The sequence below is a fragment of the Papilio machaon genome, chromosome 12 (genome assembly GCF_912999745.1).
Source record: "Papilio machaon chromosome 12, ilPapMach1.1, whole genome shotgun sequence".
Classification (NCBI taxonomy): domain Eukaryota; kingdom Metazoa; phylum Arthropoda; class Insecta; order Lepidoptera; family Papilionidae; genus Papilio; species Papilio machaon.
Window position 1 is genome coordinate 2325062 of NC_059997.1, and position 25437 is coordinate 2350498.

The following is a 25437-nucleotide window of genomic DNA, read 5'->3' on the forward strand; positions in this document are numbered from 1 at the left end:
TGATTTTTGTTGCGAATCCAATCAACAAATTGTTTAGAGCTCCATGGATTCTAGAAACATGGTCATCGTTTTGGGCCGTTCACTCTTAGTACGTGCATAATAAATCGATCATTGATACTTTTTGTCCACGATACAGTATTTAAGCGACTGTTGATCCTCCTTCTATGTTGGAATTTACAATCGGAATTTAAAGATTTACCATGTCTACGAATGTACCATGACAAATAAATTAAATGACAAATTTTTGTTTACAGGTAGACTACTGCAAATCCAAGCCGCATGGATAAGTTTGTGTGAAACACATGTGACATAAATGTAAGTATTCTTGACCTTGAATATAGAAATTATTTTTAAAATATTAAAATTGTTGAACATCGCACCTAAATGCCAATGAGTTAAGATTTGTTATTAGTATCGTCTAAAGACGTTTATACATTGTTAGATTTTATTTGGTTAATAATAAAAATTCTTTCAACGTTTTAAAATGTTTTAATGTGGTTGCAATTACGTCATAAAAACTAACAGCTAGCCCCTGCTCCGCTCGTGTAAATACCACTGTTTATTGCCTATAAAGTATCGGCTCTCGTTTCATGTCGAACGGGTTTTATTCAGTCTTTAACGGTTCAGATGGATCATGATCCGTGCCTACGTTAAGGCTGTCATATAAAATCTATAAATAGTTGGAGCTCGGACAAACTTTATCTTATTAATCTGCCTTATACAGAAGAGTGTCTTAGACTTGATTTGAGGGAGCTGAGAGCTTAAGTCTACTCTGCCTTGGCAAATATCTTCCTGCTGTAACTAATTTGTCGGTTGCGTCTATGAGAAGAGGTTCTTCCGCACTTAGAGTTAAATTGTCCCCCTTAGATTAGTTTTGGTATGAAAAATTTCTTCTAAGGTTCTCCATTAGACTTAACTTAGACCACTTAATGTCTTTGAGAGTGGCTGTTAATATATTTAAGGAATACAATGTATACGAACGATTGTTGAGAGTTTTTGCATGTAATGCTTCCCGATCAAAATGGTCTGTCTAGACGTCTGTCTATGTCTACATTAATTTTGGATATTTATTGATAATAGGTTCATTATAAAATTTAACAAGATACCCCATATTGTATTTTATTTTATTTTTTTATTATTGTGTCGAGTCGCCTCATTACGGTATTTCGCCACGCTATAATTAAGACTCGTTAATAAATAAGGAACATCGTTCGGACACAATTATAAAAGTAATTTTGCATTGTGATGGTGACTTGCGTGTTTTTATATTTAATTATACTGTAATGTCTGGGATGTGTGAGTGAAACGACGGTTGGTTTTGGACTGCTTTATTCACACATAATGAGACGGTACATTATATTAGACTACCCACATTATAGCCATACACTACACCATCTCCCCCTTTAAAAAAAATTGCAAAAATGCATATTAAACTAAATATACAAAATCTCAAAAACAATAGTATGGAATAAACATTGTCAGCCTCTCACATGGATAATTACAAATTAAATATTAAAAGTCGAGTCAAACATCAAAACGTCCAAAGAATGTATATGTTGCAGCTAAATTATTAATGAATTTTAATACCAAAAGTATGATTACAATATTCATCCCATTTAGAACTTTGAAACACTAACAAAAATAATTTAGTAACAATTTTTAAAAAAAAACAAGGAATAATACAACCTATTTTCTTCACTTAAAACCAATTATGTCATACAGTTGAATCGAGAAATGACAAACATTTTCCAAAGATTAAAACAATAACACCTTTAAACAACCTTTATACAAACTTTATACAAAAAAAAACGAAGACGACCTGGCCTTTGCCAGTTCGTCCATAAACGCCTAAAGTAATGGCGCGCCCGGTGTCCCGGTCCACTCTCACCAAAACCAAGAGGCCACAGGTAACCCAACGCATCGGTTGTCACCCTTGTGGCAGCATCACGTTGCCTACAGCTACGACATCTCCACCATCTCTTCCTCGGCAGAGCCGCGTCGCCTATAGCGACCTGACGTACCCTACCAATTTGTCCTCAACAGTGCCACTTCGCCCACAGCTACCCATGTGCACTACCTACTCTGCCTTCCCCGCAGAGTTATGTCGCCTACCTCGACCTGGAGACCTCTGCCACCTCTTGCACAGCAGATCCACGTCGCCTACCGCGACCAGAGTGATCTCTCACTTCTGCCTGTCCAGAAGAGCCATGTCACCTACCGCGACCAGGAGGCTATCTGCCACCCTTTCCTTGTCAGAGCCACGTTACCTACAGCAACGAGCGAGCCCTGTCAGCTCTGCCTTCTCCGCAGAGTCATGTCACCTACCGCGACCAGGTGACCATCTTTCACCTCTTCCACAACAGAGCCACTTTGCCTACCGCAACCAGTGTGCTCTCTCCTTTCCGCCTTCCCAGAAGAGCCACGTCGCCTAACCGCGACCAGGTGAACATCTGTCACCTCTTCCACAACAGAGCCACGTCGCCTACCGCGACCAGTGTGCTCTCTCCTTTCCGCCTTCCCAGAAGAGCCACGTCGCCTAACCGCGACCAGGTTGACCATCTGTCACCTCTTCCACAACAGAGCCACGTCGCCTACCGCGACCAGTGTGCTCTCTCACTTCTGCCTTCTCCGCAGAGTTATGTCGCATACCGCGATCAGGTCACCATTGCTACCTCTTCTTCGACAGAGCCATGTTGCCTACAGCAACAGGGTGTGCTCTGTCGCCTGTGCCTCAAGAGGGCCACATCGCCTATCGCGACTGTGTATGACCTGCCTCCGCAGAACCATGTTGCCCAGTGACCTCGTATGTATCACCGCAATCCCCTGTAAAACATATCACCAAGAACGACCTGATCTACACGGCTGACATATACATAGTTAAATACACAACCATATTCAAAATTTATAATTACCACTTTACTAAAATAACATAAAACTATCCGTTTCTCAAACCTACGGTGTTTCAACACGAACGGTAACAGACGACATTTGCTGAAACTCGGTGATGTTTTATAACAAAACCTATAGTATCATTTTTAAAATTTACAACAATTAACAATAACTTTAATTATCCCATAACAACAGTAATTTCTAAAAGTATATTAACACAAAACATTTTATTTTTGTAAGATTCGTTAGTAAACACGTCTAACTATTGACGCGGCTGTCTGCTCCCACGCAAGTCAAATGCAACGCGACCGTCTCGCTCGCACTCACACTTTGCGCGATTGCATTATACATCGTCACGAAACGTCATCTTTGAATTCCACCGTTATATTTTTTTTTACATTGTATGATCCAAAATATCTACTGAACAATGAATAATATACAAATTACATGAAATAATTAACGCAAATATTTACATAACCTTTACATTACCGAAATTATACACCTTTTTACAATTTTGACAATACGTAATTACTCTCACTTAATATTTAAGAATCTAAAAATTCACTAAAATCTTACTAAAAAAAAACTAAACTATACACAATTTTTACTGTACTCAGTACACTAACCCGACGGGCCACATGCCCCACTTTTTGCACCCAGCCAGCGGGTTTCTCCTTCCCGCATCGCCTGCAAGCGCTCCGCCGCCGCCACAGCACAAGCCTTCTGCCCACCGCTTCTGGCCGCCTGCGCCCTGTCTGAGTCCCTGAGCCGACGCCGCATGCTAGCCGCCTCTCTCGGCTGCCTCCGCCTTGCGCCTGGCCGTCATCGACGCAACCACCGTCTCCACCGCCCTCTTTGCGATCAAACAAGGGTTCCACGAACTCTCCACATCCTTTCCTATAGTCTGGTGTTCCCGACGTCGTGATGCACAAAGATCTCATCACAGCACCCAAATCGTTGTCCGGATATGCGTGGCAATGTTTACATTTCTTGCTAAATAAACAATGTCGTCCACTTATTACGCCGATTCACGCCCTTCTCGCGAAACTTTATACGGGTTCACTGATATTTAAAAAAAATCCTCGTCGCCAGTGTAATGTCTGGGATGTGTGAGTGAAACGACGGTTGGTTTTGGACTGCTTTATTCACACATAATGAGACGGTACATTATATTAGACTACCCACATTATAGCCATACACTACATATACGATCGCTTGTATTTTAATAATGAAATTGGTGATTTAAATAGTTTCTTTTTTTCGTTTCAATATAATTTTTTAACCTATTTCACTTTTAAGGTCGTGATATATAGATAGATATATAGTTTGAACAATGTTTTCTTATGAGTTCGCATTATGATTTTCAATATTCTGCACGCAGACTGCGCTTGCGCAACTAAGTTCATTACACGGCTAATAAACATTTCTCGTGTCTCACAAACTATTGCAATAAATAATGAGACGTTTGTAATACTATTATCTCCGACCGCATACTGATCTCGATCTGACTCGTCCAATTCGACTTATCGCGATCGTTCTATCTCATTTACTCAAATGGACACAGTTGTATGTTAGAGAGGAACGGTTTCTACGATTCTTAGTATGTTTGGAGATGTAATTATTGCTGGCTAATCTACGAGTGGAGTTCTCGGAAGGGTAATCTGCTAAAGATTAATACAGCTTGAGTAATCAGCAATTTCGGTCTATGTATTGGACACAGTCATTTTAGTGATTGAAGGACTGTTTTATACACTAGCTGTCGCCCGCGACTCCGTCCGCGCGGAATTAAAAAAAAACACATAAGCTACTTGCCTATGTGTTGTTCCACACTATGTTCTACATCTATGCTAAATTTCATCAAGATCCGTTCAGCTGTTTCGGAGATACTTTCAAATAAAAATCCATAAATGACAGTGTTTGGATGTAGATGGATCAATGTTTGTTGGAAGATATCTGAAAAACGGCTGCAAGGATCTAGATCAAGGATCCCCAAACTATTTTAGAGGAGTGACCCTTTTTTTTTACCGTTACCACAGACCCCATGGTCAAATTACCTACTTTTAAGATCAATTATTATTATTATTTTTCATTCTGACTTAGGTTAGAATTAGCAATGCTTTAAGTTCAATAACCCTTTGGAAATCCCTGACTTAGATGAAACTTGCCATAACTATAGAACCAAGACTGAAAGAATACATATGCTACTTATAATTCCGGAAATATGAACAGCTCTCGTAAGATAAGTATGTTTTTTGAAATTTGGCTCAGATATACGAGTATAACATAGTCTCGAGTAACGCTATACATTGTTCTTTTTAAATTCTGCGTAGACCAAGTTACGGACAAAAGCTATAATTTATAAAGGTAATATCTTCAATACGAGGTGTTCATGCCTATCCCGTATCGCAAATCCTTGCCAGTTTTATCGCGCCATCTACCGACAATGTCCAGACCCGCCCCCTGTAAGCCAAGCTCAATTATACGTTCCTATGCTGAACGCATCCACATAATGCATAGAGATATACGCATGTACTGGTTCATTATCGGTCTATATCTAATAAACATTTTTTATAGTTTCCATTTTTAGAATCACTGTCTTCTCATTGTTATCACTCAAATGTTCTTCTTTTCACAATCTTCTTGAGTCTACCTGCTGAACAAAAAGATCTTGCTAAAATTATAAATGCGAATGTTTGAATGTATGGGTGAATGTTTGTTTGTAAAATGTATCTTCAGAACGGCTGCATGGATCTCGCTGAAATTTGCCATAAATGTAAAATATAGTTTGCAATACCACATACGCTACTAAGTTTTTTTTAATTCCGCGCGGACGAAGTCGTGGCCAACAGCTAGTAGTTTACAAAAGCCATAAATGGGACATCATCTCCTTGTCTTTATCCTATACTTTGTGACGTTATATAAGTCGACAATAGGGAGAACAGAGAGAGGGAACGGGAACGCCTCGGGAACAGACTTACGATTCTTCTTTGATAGGTTCTCCTCTTTTTATAAAAGAAAAACTTTAAGAGAAAAATTGCTCTTAAATATGCCTAATTCCATTCGGAGATTGGAATAATGATTCATTTCCCGTAAAAATAAATAATTCGCCGTGTTTCATTTTTTTAGAGAACTAACTGTCCCCGCGACTAGGTTCGCGCAATTAAAAAAAACACTTATGTAACTCATACGTTCTTCCAGACTATGTTCTACATCTGTGCCAAATTTCATCAAGATCTGTTGAGCCGTTCCGGAGATACCTTCAAACAAACATCCATCTATCCATCCATTCATTCATCCATCTAAACATTCGCATTTATAGTATTAGTAAGATTAAAATAATAAAATATTAGTTTGTAATGGAGCTCGGAATATATTTGTAAGAGGCGTATCAAATGATGAGAATCTATTTGTGATTGCTCTTCCGCGGCCGGACATGCACGCATAATGCTAACATGAAATTCTGTCAGTGCTATTCAAAAGCACGATTTCTCGTAAAGTTACCGTTACCATGGTATTTAGTTTTAATAAGACTTTATTCTTTGCAAAAATTATACACTCTTTAAGCCTTTTGAAAGACATTGATAACTTTCGTTTAAAAAAAAAACTCATGGGTTAGTCTTTCTGCTGCTCATTGTGAACTTTTCCCAACCAATACCCAAGTTTTTAGATGTATAAATCAAAAAGTTGATGACAACCTTCTTCAACATAATTTCCTGACAAACATGACGCAAGTTGGTGCATCACAAAAATTTATTCATATTATATTTACAATATGTTCACAGTGTAAATCACAATGTGTTGCGATTGCGACAGGGTAATAGACATTGGTCTTGGTATCATATTATGTTGTGGTAATCTGTATGCAAACTGCCCGTTCCAGAGAAATGATGCGTATTGAGATTGAATTTTTATTGCTACTCTCTGTGTTTATTATGTCTATGTCGTATTATATAGGAAGTAATTAACTATAATCACGGAGTATGTTTTCTATTATGCGTATTTTAATGATTTGCTTATTTTTTTATGGTTAGACCCATATATTGTTGACTTATTTAACATGGCATAAGTTTTTTTATTTTTTATAATTGACTATTGAATTTAGATTCGAAAGATTTTAAAAGAAACTGCTGTTACCTATTTATGAATTCTATTTGTAACATTTACCGTTGGTTTCTGATTCTGAGATCAAATTCTTTGTAATAAACATATCGTCATCCTTATCATTAACTTTGACAAAACAGAGATAATATGTTTTAAACGGAGATTTTGGTTTCAGAAAGTCACGGTTAGTGTTTATATTTTTTAATGATTCATTTTTTACCGTGATAAATGTAACACGATAATGTCATCACTGACATAAAATATTTAATCACAATACTACTAACATTTCAAGGAAATCAAATAAAATCACTCGTATTTATTTTCCGCTCAATTTTATTTGATTGAAGATTTTTTCCTATTATACTATTTGTAGATTCTAGCTTAAAATTATTATTATTTAGAATTGATAAAATGAGAATTTGTCGACGCGACTATAACGTTTGTCAGGTTTTTTCTTATGTGCTATTCAAGTGCAAAAAAGATGAATGGGACATCACAAGAAATTAAAAGATACGTAAAGATTCTATTTTCGGTTATCTTAATATTATTCTTATTGAATGCGACAGCGTTGAGGAAGTGTTTAAAAATGTTAGTCTTGTACTAGAGCGTAGTCTAATTTACAATCTGACCTGACAAGATGTCGACAACTTATTCATTTTAGTGAGTATTTGTGGACATCTTTCGCATTATTACGTTGACGTGTGCATGTTGATGTCATAAATATTTCAATTACCTTACTAATATTATAAACTTGAATGTTTAGATGGATGGATATTTGTTTGAAGGTTGATGAAATTTGGCACGATTGTAAAACATAGTCTGGAAGAACACATGGGCTACTTATAAAGTACATTTTTTTATGCCGCGCAGACAGAGTCGCGGACGACAGCTAGTAGTTTAATATTTCATGAATACCGCGGTACGCTCGACGTGTTCCGTGGTATGTCTCCACCGCCTACGAGCTAAACGCCAGTAACGAATGACTCAATAACATTAGGAGCCAATTAACTCGAACGTTACAAATTTGGCACCGTCCAGCGTCTCGCATACTTGGCGAGCAAGCGCCAGCGTAACGCTCCTGTCGTGTGTTGTAATGATTTTACTGTTTATATTATTCGTTATAATATTTTTACACTGTATAATTGAGTAGTTAAGTGTTGTAATTATTCCAAAACATCTATATTAAAAATACTCTATTTCCCACTGACTATTTGTGCGTACAGTCAGCTTCATAAATATAAAATTTACAAAAGTTTGGAAATTTGTTTAAGCCTTCTGTTTCAGAAATATGTATGTACTTATCCGTCCGTAACGTGTATTGATAGTCAAAAACATAAAGACGTGTATAATTTTTGAAACCGAAGACGTATAATCATCAGCTCACTATACGTCCCCACCGAGGAGCTCGGAGCCTATCTTAAGTTAGGGGTGACTAGGCCATCGTCAATCACGTTGGCCCAGTGCGAGTTGGTTGACTTCACACATATCATTGAATTTCTTCTCAGATATGTGCAGGTTGCATCACTATGTTTTCCTTCATCGTAAGAACGTCGGATAAATGTACACATAATGTAAATCGAAAAACACATTGGTACATGGCGGGATTCGAACCCAGGACTTGCAGACTGTAGTCAAGTGCTTAACCCCTGAGCCACCGACGCTCTAACTAGAAGGCGTATACACATTTAAACATATTTCCATCTCTTTCTTTGTCTTTGCACTAACAGGGAAAGCAATATGTATTTTTATAATTGTTTCGGCAGTAAAAATTCTCAGTTAGTGTATTCCTTTTGTTGATGTTGTCGATTTACTTTGACCTAAGCATATCATATAGAACTGATGTCACGCATACGAGAAACTTAATTACAAATCTAAATGTTACATTGTACTGAGCGATCTGCATATCGTTTATTATCCGTCAACCTCTTTGATTGATGGACATTTTAGTGTTTGTTATGAAAAGCATTTGTTTAGAATGAAGAATCTAATTTATTCTCTATTTATATTACCGCAAAATTCATTTTTGTTTGACCAACGTTAAAGTTTTTTTGTAATTCGTAATTGTTAAAGTGCACCAATACTTCTATAGGAAGAGAATCAAGGTTAATTGACACACAAGTGTGTTAATGGCAAATTAAATTGCATATTTTAAATTACACCACAGACCTCTTATATAAATTTAATACGTATGTACTATGTATGCATTTACTTTGTAAGTCATGAGAACGAAATCTTATTGTAACAACTGCTTAAGGATCGTCCAATAATCACGTGATGTTTGAAAGAGGGGAGTGGGAGGGGTTTCGAAAAAATCACGAAACATCAAGAGTGAGGAGGAAGGGAATGCTAAAATATCACGTGTTTTTATTTTCTGACTGATGACGTAAATTTATTGGATCAATTAATATTATTTGGAAAATTTCAAAATTACTCTGTAGGTACTAAAATACACGTGATTTTAGATGTAAGGGGCAGGGGTAGTCTGAAACCTCGTCATATATCATGTGATTAATAGAGTATTACGTATTTCTTTAGTGTACTTTTCACAATCGTAATACTTGTATAAAAACATATTGGCATTCTTCATTTCCTATTATCTTTGAAAACTAGATTTTTTTAATACAAGTGTTTAGGCAGTGGAATTCTACGGTGAATTCCAAAAGAATGTTATTTTGTTGACATTTTACAAAGCGCTGCTAGATTGAAATATCACACGCTCAACTCTAGTCATTAAATCTCAATTTCCTAGGGTTACAACAATTATAATAATTTGTAGCAATTGTGAAACGTGATTGTCGCATATTATCTGATAGAAAGAAAGAAGTGAATAGTTATATTAGAATTTCTATCTTCGCACAATTTTCTTGATGTCATCATTGTTGTCTGATTGTCATCAGTGACAGAATTTAATTATTATTTATTAGCAATGAAAACAATTTAGCATTGTTTTTATTTATACTTACTGTCGCCCGCGACTCCGTCCGCGCGGAATTAAAAAAAAAATTAATTAGTAGCCTTTGTGTTCTTCCAGACTATGTTCTACATCTATGCCAAATTTCAGCCAGCAGTTCTGGAGACACCTTATAACAAACATCTTTCTAAATATTCTCGTTTATTCGCATTTATAATGTTAGTAAGATGGAAGACTAAAATGGTAATTTATAATTACAATTTCTATTCAATTAGTTTAACGAAAAGCGAATAAGTTCTTCAAAGCACCGTAATTTCAAGCTTATAATAAACTTTAATACGACCTTTCGAAACCTTTATCAAGTGTAGAAACTTGTGCAATTAAGATAAATTATTGAAAACTATGTATCGTATAACATCATATTCGTAAGTTCAGTCAGCTAATGTCATGTAAAGCATGGTATACACATTTCCTAGGATTCACCATAGTCTTTTATCTATGAAATCGAGCTCAGTAAATCTAAAGCGGCGAACAATTGTTGCTGGATACAGTACACTTTACTTATATGGCAGCGGTCCAAAATAAATCACGAACAAAACCATATCTGTTCGATCGTAGAATATCTGAACGGATCGCATGGGCGCTGATACCGCTGATACGGCGGTATTACGCTTTCCACAGCGATTCTTAAACTCTTTAGAAATCTGTCAAAGCCTTAGGTATAAACAATATTGTTATTGTTTTAATTTGAGATCAATCTAATAATTTGAATTGGATTACGATTGAACAAAGCACTTTTTTGAGACAGAACATGTCCTTTGACTAAATTAAACAGAGCATGTTAAATATAATCGTTTATTTTTTTTACTCACTACTGTTGATTACTGAATCAAACCGAAGTAGTTATTATTCAGTACTATTTCGTACAACACTGTAGAATTCAACTGCCGTGGTACTATTGTCCTCCCTTTCATTTTCTTAGACAGAGACAGAGACAACAATACAATGTGACACTACATGCCACTGCAGAAGAATTCTACGGTGACTGACTTTACAATCCACTTTGGGAATCTCTCTATCAACATACATATATCCGCGGTATAGTTGGACGACGGCATGCCTCATAATTCAGAGTTGCATTATTTTAATTTCTGTCGTGCGTCCCCATCTCTCGGCGTCCTGGCGTCCCGGCGTCCAGGCCGGTCGTGAGAGATCTCATATCGAGATAAAATTAGATTCGCTATCTTCACATCTCAGTCGACATCACGCGCTTGTCGCGGTACGTACGACATTTTTAAGCTTCTGTTTAGGTTTTTATCGATTTCTAAATAAATCAAAACAGAATATTCTCTTATTCTCTGATCTAAACTTCAAGGAAATAATTGATGAAATTTACATACCTACATTTAAAATAAACTATTATAGCAATAAATAAATTCACACTTTCTTACATATACCTACTTACATGTAAACATGTACGATGAAAAACTATAGGTACTTTTTTAAAAGCCCATCAGGGATTTTTAAAAAAAGTCAGCGATAACAAGTGCGACTAATTCACCAAATTCACCGTTTACTGTTACTTTAACCGTTGGTTTCTGGGACCAAAATCTCTGTATAAAACATATCGCAATCCCAGTTATTATCTTTGACAAGACAGAGATACAACAACCGTAAGTGTTATTTCTACACATCGAGATCTCAATGTAAATTTCATAGGAATGAAAACCAGGATTCAAAATGTAAAACCTAGTTATATAAACCGTTAACCTACAAGGTAATAATCATTATTATAACATTAATTATGTGAACATTTTTTTATCGCAGGTGGCGACGCGACCTGAATGATCATCACATCGAGTGCTCCACTCATTAAACGTAAGTCGACAAACAATAATAACATACTCGGCAAATCTTCCGTAATTAAAACTGACTTGTTTCACACGAAGACAGGAAAGGGAGACTAGTACTGTTATTATTTGATCGTATACTTACTGTCAAAATATTATTATTCAGCTTCGGAGTTGTGTGTTCTGTCCTACTGTTTTACCTCATTGTGTTGCCCTCGTGTAAAAAAGCATAACTATCACAGATCATTGATTGAGTACCGACAAACTTGTGATTTACAACTGCGTTCATTCTGTTTATTGCTCTATAACTAACAAAATGGTACCGATAAGGAAATAAATGTATTTCTCGACCTATATTGTAGATACAAACTGTGTGATTTCATCGACAACTTAAACTATCGTGTTCAATGACACAATTATTGCGAGTTTCCACTGTTGTTATACTCGTACAAATACATATTGCTATTCCAGTTTATTCAAGGAGAAAGAAAGGGACATGTTTTTGAAAAAGTGCTTTGGAAAAATATGAAATAAGTTTCTTGTAATTATTACAATACTAGCTGTCGCCCGCGACTCTGTCCGCGCGGAATTAAAAAAAAAACGTAGCCTATGTGTTCTTCCAGAGTATGTTCTACATCTGTGTCAAGTTGCATCAACATCCCCTTATCCTTAACCGTTCCGGAGATACCTTCAAAAGAACATCCATCCATCTAAACATTCTCATTTATAATATTAGTAAGATTTAGAAATAAGTGCATAATGCAAGTGACAAATTGCGGATATAAAATGACGTTTACTAAAGATAATTTTAATATTGGATACCTACCGCTTTCTTAATATTAATGTTCGCCATTTTACCATGTCTATGACCGACTTCCACTATAATGATGGTTGACATCGATTCCCTATCATCTATACGTATTTAATTTTCGTTTGGGAAAATTTATTTACAAAATAAAAAAATCATACGCACCATCTATCTCTGGCTACCTCATTTAGGTAATAAGACGTGACCATACGTTACATTATGAGCTATAGTGTCCAATGATTTCATCGGTGTCACCGTATAATAAAACCATTATTCAATTAAGCTCGTGTCGAATTCGATTGTCACTTGACCCGAACCAACCCCTGCTATTGAACATCCCATATCCTAGTATTGTTAAATGTAATAAAGCAGAATTCCGAGATATTGAATAATAATTGGTGCACACGAGTTTAACGTCACGAATAAGATTTTATCTGGCAAGCGTGCTGCATCCATCAGGTTGGGGCGCTATCTGCCGTCTATCGGGATAACCATTGTCTTAGTAAGATAGAACGATCGGTATCGGCGAAATTTGTGTTCGCCCCCAATACAACGTTTGTCTCGCCGCAAATGAATCGAGTAATGGGCGACGGCGCATAAAAGGACCGAGTGTCCGCTAAACTTTTGCTTAGTCATTAATATGCCGTGGGAGAGTAACATTCAAGCTAGGAAAGACATTGAGTCTGTCGTCTCGCTTTTTGCTATACACGGGTATCAATTTCGTATTTGTAATCGAGTATCTAAGAAAGAAGATTTTTGTTCTTCGTGCGTTCGAGGGTTACAACAAACAGTAAACTATTGCCTGTATTTTGTCAATCAAATCTAAATGCACATATGTTCACCAAAATTAAACATGCCTTGATATAAGATTATCCAGTACAATGAATGTAATAGACATTAAGTAGTCTGGCAACGGACAAAGTGCAGGCAGTTAAAGTCGGTCGGTTGATTGCGGCCACTCTTAATAGCATTAGCGTCATTGTCTAGCGCTCGTTAATAAGTCTATATTGTACAGGGCGTAATAGGCAAGCCTGCGACCGACGGGGTCACGAATTCATTCCCTTTTAGTATTAGCGAGTTGGCAGTGAAGCTATGTACCGCCTTGTTGCAGTAGCTTAATGGCCTCTCAAGTTTCTGAAACATGCGATTTGTAGGAATAATTATTGGATTTATACTGTCACCAGTGGTTAACCGCGACTTCGTCAGTGCAAGATAAAACAAAGTAGCCCGCGTGCTTCAGCTACCTTCATGACAAAAACTGTTCTGGAATTAAGTTTTTACCTTTAAGCAAAACAATAACATAAAAAAATATGAACTTTCAACTGGCTAAAGCTTTATTACTAAAAATAGCGTAACTCGGTACGAAGTAATCTTATAAAATAACTTCACGTACTAGCTTTATTGTACAGTCGCGGAAATCTGCGACGTTCCAATTACAGAAAAACTGCCTGATCTGAGACAACTCCGCCTCTTCCTACAAATAAACAGGTACCATGTATAGTTGCGCAAATAACATGATAATAATAAAACACAATTGGCCGTGTACCACTGAACGATGTACAAAACGTTCAAACTTCTGTACCTTTAAAGGTGAAACACCGCCTGATTCTCCGAATGTACATTTGTCGTTAACTCTGGACACATTTATTTTTTCTAAGCGACGTCGAAGTTAGTTATTAAATAGTTTTATGAAGTAGAAAAGCTAGTCGCGGCATTTACAAAAGACAACTCTCTAAATATGCTTGTGTTAAAATTAGCATGATGTTTCAACATTGACGAGAACAATAAAAGAGGATTATTGTACATAATATAATATGTTGCTTAGCATTAGACAAGTATAAACAGTACATAGTTTACTTTAACTCAAGGTATAAAAAATGTGATAACACAATTTTAAAAATTCATTGGAATTATCGCTCTTGTTTTGTAGTGAAATTGTATTTAAAATAAATTGGGTTTTCGCAAAAAATTTATAATTTACGAGTAGAACAGCCTCGGTGACTTAGGGATTAACCATTTAACTGGTACCAGTAACAGGGTTAAGCACTTGACCATTAATTTGCAGGTCCTGGGTTCGAATCCCGCCATGTACCAATAACTTTTACATATTATGTACATTTATATGACGTCCGGCAAAGGAAGAAATTCATAGTGCGAAGTCAACCAACCCGCATTGGGCCAGCGTCTGTTGCCTAGTCACCCCTAAATTAGGGTAGGCTTCGAGCCCTTCAGTGGCCGTATAGTGAGCTGATAATGAACGTACTTACAAAGTTAAAGTGTTTGATATGTAAATCTAAAAACTTATGCAATTGGTTTTGCTTTTAGCAACGTCTTATTAGAAAATGAATTACAGTCAAAACCGTTTATAGCGACATCGTTTAGAACAACATATCGGTTAAATTGACCAAAATCAAAGGTCCTGGCTGAATGTTATTACATATCTTTCCTATTAATACCTGTCACCGGTTGTTACAACTATCGGTTTTTACGACTCAATATGAGTAGTCCCTTCGATGTCGTTATAACAGATTTTGACTGTATTACTGTTTCTGCTATCCAAATAGAACTATATAAGTGTAGCAAATTTAATGCCGTTATATTGTACAAAGACACGGTTTATTGCTCCGCTATAATTTTATGCTGTTTTTACGTCCCCGCTGCCACACTGAAATTATTTACCACCGTCTAGAGTCATTATTTAAAATTGATGTTCTGGGAATCCCGTTCCGGTTTCGTTAGTGGATTTTTTTTTCTATATATTGTAAATTATAATGTCATTCGGATGTTAATTTTGTTAAAATTGGATATTTTTTTATAATTAAAAGAAGTCTGCTACTTGAAGGCTACACTATGAAACCTTTTTCTATAATATCTACTTATCTCACGTATTCAAGGGCTTTAAAATTTAATCTTACAAAGATGTCCTGCTATATATTTTTCTCTTGTCTTGCCTGCGCCTGCGCATTCGTGACAATGTCATATGGTTTAAGGGACAGCTGTGAATTGGTTGCAGCAACCGCCGCGCGCGTGCGTTGTCCAATTAACAATGATTAGCGGGCCCGGGTTCAGCCTCCTTTGATCTCGTTATATCCGTTGAGTGATACGGATTTGTTTTTTTTTTGATTAATTTTTCAGATAAGATGCTGTTTTGCTTACAAATGTAATGTATTTAGATACTAAGAGATCATAAGTGTGTATTTAGGTTGAAATGATTAAAAGCCGTTCGATTCACAAGTCGATGATAACTCGGTTCATTAAAACGTTTCTAGGAAACGGGCCGATATTATTATATGTTTATTATCGAGACATTCGCAAGCGCCTTCGCTCGTTTGTTATTACACGCGACGATAAAAGGAGTCGATGGTATATTTCTTAATTGGTTATTGCGAGATACGGACACTATCGGCGCGCTATTTCCAACATAATAAGCATTATCATAACAATAACAAGCTGGTGGCTGAGCAGAGCATTCGATGTGCTCATGTCGCCGCGATAACCTCTACATTCTGTACTGTAGTTGGAAGTCGCGAGGAGACAGCGCAACGCGTTCCGTTTTATTTAAAACAAAACTTTTTTATTTTTAATTTTTATATTTACGGCCAGTGTTTTTTTTGTAAAAATTTTTCTTTGGTTATGCCAGTATTTGTGATTCTTATTGTGTTGGTAATTTAGTGAGAGTTTAAGTACCGGGATTGTGAAACATAACAGGTAAATTGAAAGCTTTATTATGTCATTTGATATATTAATCTTATATGTAAAATTTCCATGTCACAATCATAGTTACCGTACTCCTCCAAAACGGCTTGACCGATTGTTATGAAATTTTATTTTCATATTCAGTAGGCCTGAGAATCGGCTACTATCTATTTTTCATACCGCTATTAAGTTTTTTAACTGCGCGCGGACGGAGTCGCGGGCGAAAGCTAGTTATCTTATAATTTTCATACATTATATTTGTACGAAAATATTTTGACAATTATAAATGCAAAAGTTAGATGGATGGATGTTTGTTAGAAGGTATCTCCGGAACGGCTCAACGGATCTTGATGAAATTTGGCACAGATGTAAAACATAACCTGGAAGAACACGTAGGCTACATTATTAAGTTTTTTTAATTCTGTGCGGACGGAGTCGTGGGCAACAGCTAGTTATTATATAAATATTGTACAATGTTTCACGGTTTAGATTTTTCTACTCAAGTTAGAAAATTAAAAAGTAAGCTAGGTTTTGCTATTAAATTATAAATTACTGTAAATTTTTAACTACTCTACACTATGTTGCAGGTCTTAAATCTTGCACATATAACGACTAAAACCATATTCCATTCTTTAGTTATGTTAAATAGAGATATTTTCTATTAGAAAGTTAAGCGTGAAATCATACACTTGACCATTATATCGATTGGTTTCCGATTGTGATTGATGGGTATCGATTATTTATTTTTCGTTGCACATAATTAGACTATTGTTACAGAACTGAACATCATTTCTATATGTTCAAATAATATGCTTAGACGAATGTTTCTTTTATCGATTTTTTTTAATGACACGATTCGATTGTATTGATGCGTCTCAATTTCTTAGCAGGTCATTTATCACCTCTCGTTTGCTTAAGGACTTGTAAAGTATGTTCCCACGTACTTTTCAATACAAAATATCTTTTTTTGCGTTTATGAATCGCGTTTGATAAGTTATTTTATATTTCTTACGAAGATTATAGGGGAATTGTTATTTTATTGTGGCCTGTAAATGCTAAGTAACATATTTTCAGTTAACTAATGTGTTCTGTGTACAAATATTAACGAAAAGGGCTATGGAGTGTTTACGTATTGTTGCTTATGTTTCTCGAGAAGTTTTTATATAAGTTTTGATAAAATTTCTCAAATTTAGCATGCATATTTTTTTGTGTGCGGTTACAAACTCTTTCCTTATCTCATATTTAATTAACAACATGAGTTTATTAGTATTTTTTTCGTATTATCAGTAAACGTCTTGTTTTGGTTTCAGTTAACACTATTTCGTTACTACCTAACATTTAGCGGACGTTGTAAGATTATTTATAAAACAAAAACACGTTACAATATGTAATTGCCTTATACACGTGATCAACAGTAAAATTGACTTTAAGTTTCAAATTCAGAATTATTCCATGCCAGTATTTTTGTAACTGTTGGAATGTTTTTGTCATTTCACCGTCACTTGTTTGTGAGTAGCTTTGCCGTATGCAAATGCAGCGTGGAATGGATACGTAGCTCACCTGCGTTAACCTCCTGCCGAGCCGAATATATTAAAACACAATTGACTGAGCCCCCGATTGTCTACGTCTTTTGTCCATTCTACATTTATTATTGAAACGTTGTTTGTACAATGTTCAGTCACCTTTTTACTGGAACTACTTTAAAATTCGAGCTTTATGAAATGAATGATAGCACAGACATGTGTTATGGACACTGTGCATTAAGTTTTGCATGGAAAGAGAATTGCCATCACCTTACTCTAAGCCTTAATGACTGGACAATTTTAATGGGTAATGTCACTAATATTCTGAGCCGGATTATGTTATCACAGTATATTCCTACTATTGTTGAGGTGTACTTTAACTGGTTACCAACCACTCTACTTAGTGATTGTTGTCCGCAGAGCTAGTATGGTGGTGGTGCTGAACGGTGTTTTGGCGGACGAGTGTCCTACGTCAGTGCGCGCGTTGCTGGCCGCGCACCCCGGTTACAGGGACGCGGCCGCGCAGCTGCTTGCTGCCGCGCCCAGGGTGGTCGGCCCGCAGGGGCTGCTGTATGTCGCCCAAAGGGAACTCGCTGCAGCTGTGCCACACGACAGTAAGTAGCAACCTAAAGCTAGTGCAGTGTGCATGAGTGAAAAATTATGTTAAAAAAGATCAAGGAAACTAGCAAGCCGATTCTTTTATCTTATTCTGCTTATTAATGTACTTTTTGTTGTAAATTAAATCTATCTTTTTTTCAGAAAACGTCAGTATCATAGGCTCTGACGACGCCACATCATGTATTATAGTAGTCGTGAGACATTCAGGTAAGGATTCCAATACAAAAACATATCATCTCGAGTTTTCAAAACGAATATTTAGTTACAACTATTGTTGCACAGGGTAAATTAAAATTGAATTAGTATTGAATTTTGAAACTAGTTGTCTTAGGCGTGCGATGACAAATTCAATCCTCGACGACCTGCTGTCAATTACGTCCCCTTAAGACGTTAATGACACCAGTAGTTCAAAGTGGTATTATGTCAGGGTCTGGCGCGGTGGCGCTGGCGCACCTGGACGGGTCTGGAACGGGCGAGGCGGCGGCGGCGCTGGTGGCGCGCGCTCTTCACCTCGCCGCCGGCTACCCAGAAGGCCGGCTCGAGCTGCAGCTCGTCGGAGGATTCACCGATCCACATAGATATTCCGATGAACTCTTTGCCAATATCATGTGTAAGTATTCATTTGGTTTATATGAATATGAATCTATGTTTCACACTTATCGTCCACAGATCATCAATGTCGTCACCTCATACGATAAGTTCGTCCCCACCGAGAGGTTCATTATGACAATCGTAAACATTGTCTAATCTAAACTAGTTTATTATAATAGCCAAAGAAGAGGAGGACAAAAAAGGAAAACAATAGTTTTCTTTTTTATAACGTTTTTAAATACAATTTTAAGGTGCCCATAATATTTTACCTCAATTCTTTGTCCACATCTGCCACGAACCAGATCACATTCGAGAGTGTTATGAATCAGAGGTCGTTTGTCAGGTGCCAAATTAGAATTATTAACAGCACCAAGTAATGCGTGGGCGCTTATAACGCTTTCTGAGATGAAATGACCTGAGTGACTCGTTATAAACAATTAAAAACGATAAACTTGCTCTCTACATGAAGTAGACAGATATTAGGAGTTACTGTTACCTCTTACATGAATGATGTAGAGTTCATCTTCTGCGTAGAATATACAATTCTGTGTGTTCCATCTTGATATCTTCATAACCTTTTAACTAACGTTTAACTCTTATTTTACAGCTTTGTAGTCAAAAGATGGATACCCCAGTTTACCATTACACTCTTCTCTTGAACTTGAATAAAGTAGTGGTTTGAGTACGAAAGGCTTACGTGATAAGTATTAGAGACTAGAATTATCTTTAAAAGCTTCACAGTACAAAAAGAGAAGAAATAAATTCCTGTCTTCTCCTTTTTTAACTAGATTTTCATAAATTTTCCAGTATCATTCCACCGTTTGTCCGAGGAGATCGACCTGACGATGGCGTGTTGTTGCGAACTGAATACCGCGCTCGGCGGGGGCGCGGGCTCGCCCCTGGTGACGGGCGTCGGCGTTGACGTGCGCGCCGGAGACCTGTTCCCTGCGACATTCCCCGACAAGGGCCCTGAGATGCCGCTACGAGCTGCTAGGACTATCACTGGAGGACCTAACTCCGCACAAGTAAGTACTATTAACCAAATCTTTTCTTTCTGGTTCTGAAAGATCACATATTATCCAAAAAATAAAAATTATCCAAAAAAATCAGCATTTTTTTAAAATCACATCATTTTATGCAAGAAAGTACAGTTAGTTACAAATCGTAACCATAAACAACGGATTTTATAATCTGTAATAATTGAATGTTGCCATATTGAGGTATTGGACATCTACGACAATGGGGTGGGCATGTTGCGCATCGGGCCCTTCAACTACGACCCCCTGCGCGGTGTCGATCTCTGGCTGGAGCAGACAGACGACTTCATACTGAAGCACCTCAGCACCACACCCAACGCCGAGCCGCCGCATTTCGTTCACCATGTCAGTACAACTTCTTCTGTTATAAACGAATTAAAAACACTAGCTTAAAATATATTTTATACTAAGTTAATATTCCTTAATTCCTATTGATCTTAAAACAGCTTTTGAGTTTCCGAGTATGGTAACATTTTAGTCAGTGATATCTTAAGCCGGTTATACATGTTGGCTGAAGCTTGTTGAGTGAAGACAAACACTGTAGAGACATTACATTTGCATTCCTTGTTATTGCTCGGCGTCGTTCACACCAACACTTGCGTGCTCGAGCACTTGCACAAGCGAAAACGTGTTGCGTGGCTCGTGTGAACTTGCCCAATTGTGTTTGCACGTTTGTCCGTGCGTCAGTAGAAATTGATAACTTTTCACATTGCTGTTTAAAAAAAGTTGCCAAACTTATAGATAGTGTCACTTTACTTGTATTAATTTGTCTACACTTGCATTGGCCTTCACTCGGCAAGCCTCGGCCAACATGTACCGTCGGCTTTACATAGTATTTTCCTTCTCTCTAAGCTCTAATAGAATTTTGCTGTGCAGTGTTTCTAAGTGTATATATTTAATGTAGTAAAAAAGCTGCATTCTGAAAGTGTATTTAAGAGTTAAACCTAATCAAAGTGCCGAATGACTTGACAGTTATTTCAGAAACAGTTAATCATTTAAATGTCTCATATTTTAATGTAGTTTACTTTTTAATTCCAGATTCGTGTGACGCTGAAGTTCATCCAGACACACCCGTTCCCCGCGGTGACAGTGTTCCCGGACAATCGGCCGCACTTCTACCGCCGCGACGAACAGACCGGACTCTGGGCGCCCATGCGCTTCTAATGACAGCTGTCACACGCTGACACACGCCGACGTCGAGCTCTCTCACATTTGACAGATAAAACTGAGCTCTTGACAGGAACATTTGACAGCTTTGTTGTGTAGTACCATCTGATCCAACCGTGACGCTACTGTCGCGGTTCATTTTGTCAGAAAGTATAGTTAGGCAAAGTATAGGACTGGATCCATCAAGACTTTTGGCCACGGGACAAATAACATTTTGCTACTGTATTGAAATGATTTCGGTCGATATCACAGAATGGAATTAAATTAACGGCATTTTATTTCTAGTTGTTAAAAATATATGAATCCGCTTTTACATGTGGCTTTGTAAATGAAGTAAAAAAATCAACTGATTTAATGCGGGAAAAGCATAATTTATTTGATGGAAAATTAAGACTTTTCGTATTTGTTTTTCGTTCTGTCTGACCAAACGTTTCTGACTTTTATATGTGTTGCCATAAGCAGCTTACATGACAATTTATGACATATCTTAGTTAATGTAAAATAAAACAATTATAATGCGTACATTTTGTGAGTGTGACATTACACTGTATTGCCAGATATCAATTAATGTTGACTACCATACATCTTATACTGTAAATTGATTTTTGTATCAAAAAGTATAAGAATTCTTAAAATAATCTTCCTCTTACATTTACCCTGTTTTATTTTAGTTTTCATTTTCGTATTTTTGATACGTATTTTGTTTGCAATGAGTTAGAAAATTATTTATTTTTGATGGTTAAAACTTAGAAATTGAATTTAAATTTTGTTTTGCTTTAATTCAATGAATTTTAATAATTAATAATATATTGAATCTTTTTTTTACCAGATGTACTTGTTATTCAAACATAGACTTGTTAAGTTCATTGAATGCAAGATTTTTTTTAAACTCCTCCTCTTATGCCTTTCTTACGACGAGAGCAATTATATCATTAGATTATTTCCTTTATCTATTATCAAATATAAGTACAATTTAAAGTTTTTGCATTGTATATTTTGGCACTTTACAACTTTAATTTGTTCAAATGAACAAATAGAAGTGTTTTAGAGAGAATTTAAGGGTTATTTTATTTTGTTTAATTTCAATGTGTTTTTAAAAGAAGTTCCAAGTGAGGTTATGTTGTAAATATTTTAGTAATCGACATAGATTAATAATTAGTTAATGACACGTTAATAGTTATTGTTTTGTGAAATATAATGAATATATTGAAAGTTCGATAGTTCCTTGTTGTTTTATTTATATTTTTAGTATCTTTCATCTTTTTAAAAATCATATGTTAGTGGTCATTTCATCTGACATGTGGTTTTTCTGGTAACCCCATTCCACATAGAGTATTTTTTTGTTACGAGCAATGGTAGAAACGAGAATTAAATGACAAGTTGAATTTCATCTTGTAATTCCGTAGATATATAGCAGAAATGTACGTTAACGCACATTATTGAAAATAGAAACTCCCGGAAAAGTTTTAAAAGTTTTTCTTTTGTTTCAATAAAATTCAGCTGTGTTTAATAATTTGAACGAAAATCAGCTTGATAACGATGAAAACGATGTTCTCACAATGTCTGTTGCACGAATGGGTCATCTCGCCCGGTGCAATACCACGACCACACAGAAAACGGGCGTCAAAGGAAAATATTTCCGCGTACAGTCTGATGATGGTGCAAGGTTTAATTTTAGTGCTCTTCCCCTCTCGAAAAGGATTTTCTTGTAAGGAAGAGATGGGAAAGGAAGGTGTATTTAGCGGAGGAGGGACGCATAGGAAGGAAAAATCTCACTTTTCTGTGCGTTCCCTCCTCTGTCGATTAAAGGTATGCAACTTGGAAATGTGGATGACTATGGGCAGCGGTCGTTTCCTTATTTTAAAGAATTTAGGTAGCCGCTTGTTCGTTTACCACCTTTTTTGTAGTATAACAAAAAAATCCTTATCGAGGATGTCCACTGCTAAGACATCATGTAGCGATCTCTCTCATTCTTCTTAAAAATTAAGATAACGTACTATGACTGTGTGGAAATTGCAACAATTATCTCCAATAAAAAAATAACTCATAGTATAAATAATTAAACACATAAACTATACTTAAAAATTATCTCTGATTGTTGTTATTTTTATTTCTCAAAATTATTTGGGACGACAAAATATAAAATAAATGATAACCTTTACTTTGGGTCTAGACAATGGCAATATTATCTTTGACAGCTGTCTTTTTTTTATGCTCTTTGGTATCTTTGTTAATTTGATGTTTTATTTGTGACTTACTGGTGATTGTGTTGATTGCGTTTTTTATTTTACTTTCCTTGTTAATTTTAACAAAGGTTATTCAACTGAGACTCTCGAAACTTGAAGAACAAACGATGGAGAAGCCAAATGTAACTGTTTCGGACCAACCTCCACCGTATTCCGCAACTGTGCCACCTGGTAAGTTTGCAAAACAAATTATGTTTCACCATCTTTATACATAATGGTAATGAATCACATCGTTATATTTCGTTGATAAGGATTGTTGGTAGAAGGTTCGATACTTTATTACGGATATATTACTTCTCTAGCACAATTATATGCTTTAATTATAATAAATTGTGTATTCAAATTATACGGATTGTACTGTTATATTTAATTACAAGTCTATTAAACTGGAAATTAACCGGTTTCACCAGAACTTTATTTTTTTATTTATCTAATGTTTTATACACGGAGATTCTATAAAAAAAATTATGTTATTATTGACGAATATTCAAGAAATTCGTCTGATAATTACTAAAACCTAAAAAAAAAAAACTATTGGATTACCCTAATCTGGAACAATGTCTCATCGTACATCGTATTATTTACGCATTATTGATTTTATTTCCAGCTTAGTGTAACTAATGTTATATGTACAAAATGACTATTTGGTGATATTTCTGATAGTACTTAGTGCACTGATACTTATAATGATAAATAATAAATTAAGAAGGTTGTGATGGAGCTGAGTAGTAAGAAATTCATATTTATATGTTTCTGAATGCACTACAAAGCATATAATTTATAATGGTTTAACTTGATATTAATAACAACATTGTCCTGGAAACAATTATTATCTTATCTCTATAGTTGTTATTCTTTAAACATTATGTGTGACTGTGTTGTTTGGAATGTTTATAATCAGATACAGTCAATTCAATTTTTTTAAATAATATTACAAAGCTGTTGATAATTATATAATACTAGCTGTTGCCCATGACTCCGTCCATGCGGAAAAAAACTTATAAGTAACCTAGTGATCTTTCAGACCATGATATACGTCTATGCTAAATTTCATCAAGATTTGTTAAGCCGTTCTTGATATACCTTCAAACAAACATTAATTCATCCATCTAAACATTCGCATTTATAATATTAGTAAGAAAGACAATTATTGTTATAATGAATACCAACATGACTCTTTAAATGTAATAATGGTGTAAAATATATGTTTTGTATAAATTTTCAGGTCCAGCTCCTCAACCAGCAGCCCAGCCGGCTGGGATGCAAGGGGGTGCATATCCACCACCACCCCCTGGTTACACCCCATATGCTACAGCGCCACCACCCACTGCCTTTGTGCCAAGCTACGGAGCTACCAACATTGTAATAACTCCACCTATAATCACTGTTGGCGCTTGTCCAGCGTGCCGTGTTGGTATTCTAGAAGATGACTTCACATGCCTTGGTATCCTCTGTGCTATCCTTTTCTTCCCGCTTGGAATATTATGCTGCTTAGCAATGAAAAATAGAAGATGTTCAAACTGCGGAGCTTTATTTGGGTAACAAAAACTGGAACATATGGATCAAGGTTAGAGAACAGAGGATGCAAAAATATTCTATCATACATAAATGATTACATTTTCATATTTTTATATGCCAAAACTATCAAAAACAATGGAGGTATATAGCCACAATAAAAGCAGTGATTGATAAATACATATGTATTGCATAGTCTGTGATTATGCCTGAATTAGTAAAATAGATTTCCATAGTTATTTTTCTTAACATTCCAGGAACTTAACAACAAAATGATATCAAAATTCAAAATCATTATATAACTAAGTACTAAAAAATAGTACAGTATTTTTAAATAAAGCTTAAAGCTAATATAAGAATACATTAAGTATTGCTTTTATACATTTATTTTGATATATGCTTAAACAATTGTTTTTTAAACAAAATAATGACAACAAAATATTTGATATTATAAGCTTCCACAGTTGAATACAAATTGTTATAAG

The 25437-nt window shown here is 36.0% G+C and overlaps 2 protein-coding genes across 4 annotated transcripts in view; both read left to right on the plus strand.

Moving 5' to 3' along the window:
- The window catches only part of LOC106713840 (protein N-terminal asparagine amidohydrolase), a 60660-nt gene extending 38894 nt beyond the window's left edge, over positions 1 to 21766 (plus strand). For 2 of the 3 annotated variants that reach the window (XM_045680156.1, XM_014506723.2), the window contains 8 exons: positions 255 to 315; positions 11729 to 11779; positions 18199 to 18392; positions 18538 to 18603; positions 18824 to 19006; positions 19795 to 20012; positions 20208 to 20369; positions 21063 to 21765. In XM_045680156.1, coding sequence (XP_045536112.1) covers positions 18206 to 18392; positions 18538 to 18603; positions 18824 to 19006; positions 19795 to 20012; positions 20208 to 20369; positions 21063 to 21188 — 942 coding nt within the window. In that variant the 5' untranslated portion in view covers positions 255 to 315; positions 11729 to 11779; positions 18199 to 18205 and the 3' untranslated portion in view covers positions 21189 to 21765. Of the gene's footprint in view, positions 1 to 254; positions 316 to 11728; positions 11780 to 15943; positions 16268 to 18198; positions 18393 to 18537; positions 18604 to 18823; positions 19007 to 19794; positions 20013 to 20207; positions 20370 to 21062 lie in introns of those variants that run through there. The other variant, XM_014506725.2, reaches the window with a different exon arrangement.
- A 1680-nt stretch (positions 21767 to 23446) lies between these two features.
- On the plus strand, positions 23447 to 25215 carry LOC123721485 (brain protein I3). Its single transcript, XM_045680300.1, has 2 exons — positions 23447 to 23608; positions 24663 to 25215. Exons 1-2 carry the CDS (start codon positions 23545 to 23547, stop codon positions 24977 to 24979), a joined length of 381 nt encoding a protein of 126 aa, XP_045536256.1. The 5' UTR covers positions 23447 to 23544; the 3' UTR covers positions 24980 to 25215.
- The last annotated feature ends 222 nt before the right edge of the window (positions 25216 to 25437 follow it).

Bases quoted from the DNA above. Each gene is read 5' to 3' on its own strand.
- LOC123721485 (XM_045680300.1), top strand. From the start codon at position 23,545: ATGGAGAAGCCAAATGTAACTGTTTCGGACCAACCTCCACCGTATTCC. The intron at 23,609-24,662 runs GTAAGTTTGCAA...ATAAATTTTCAG, and splicing joins TTCCGCAACTGTGCCACCTG to GTCCAGCTCCTCAACCAGCA.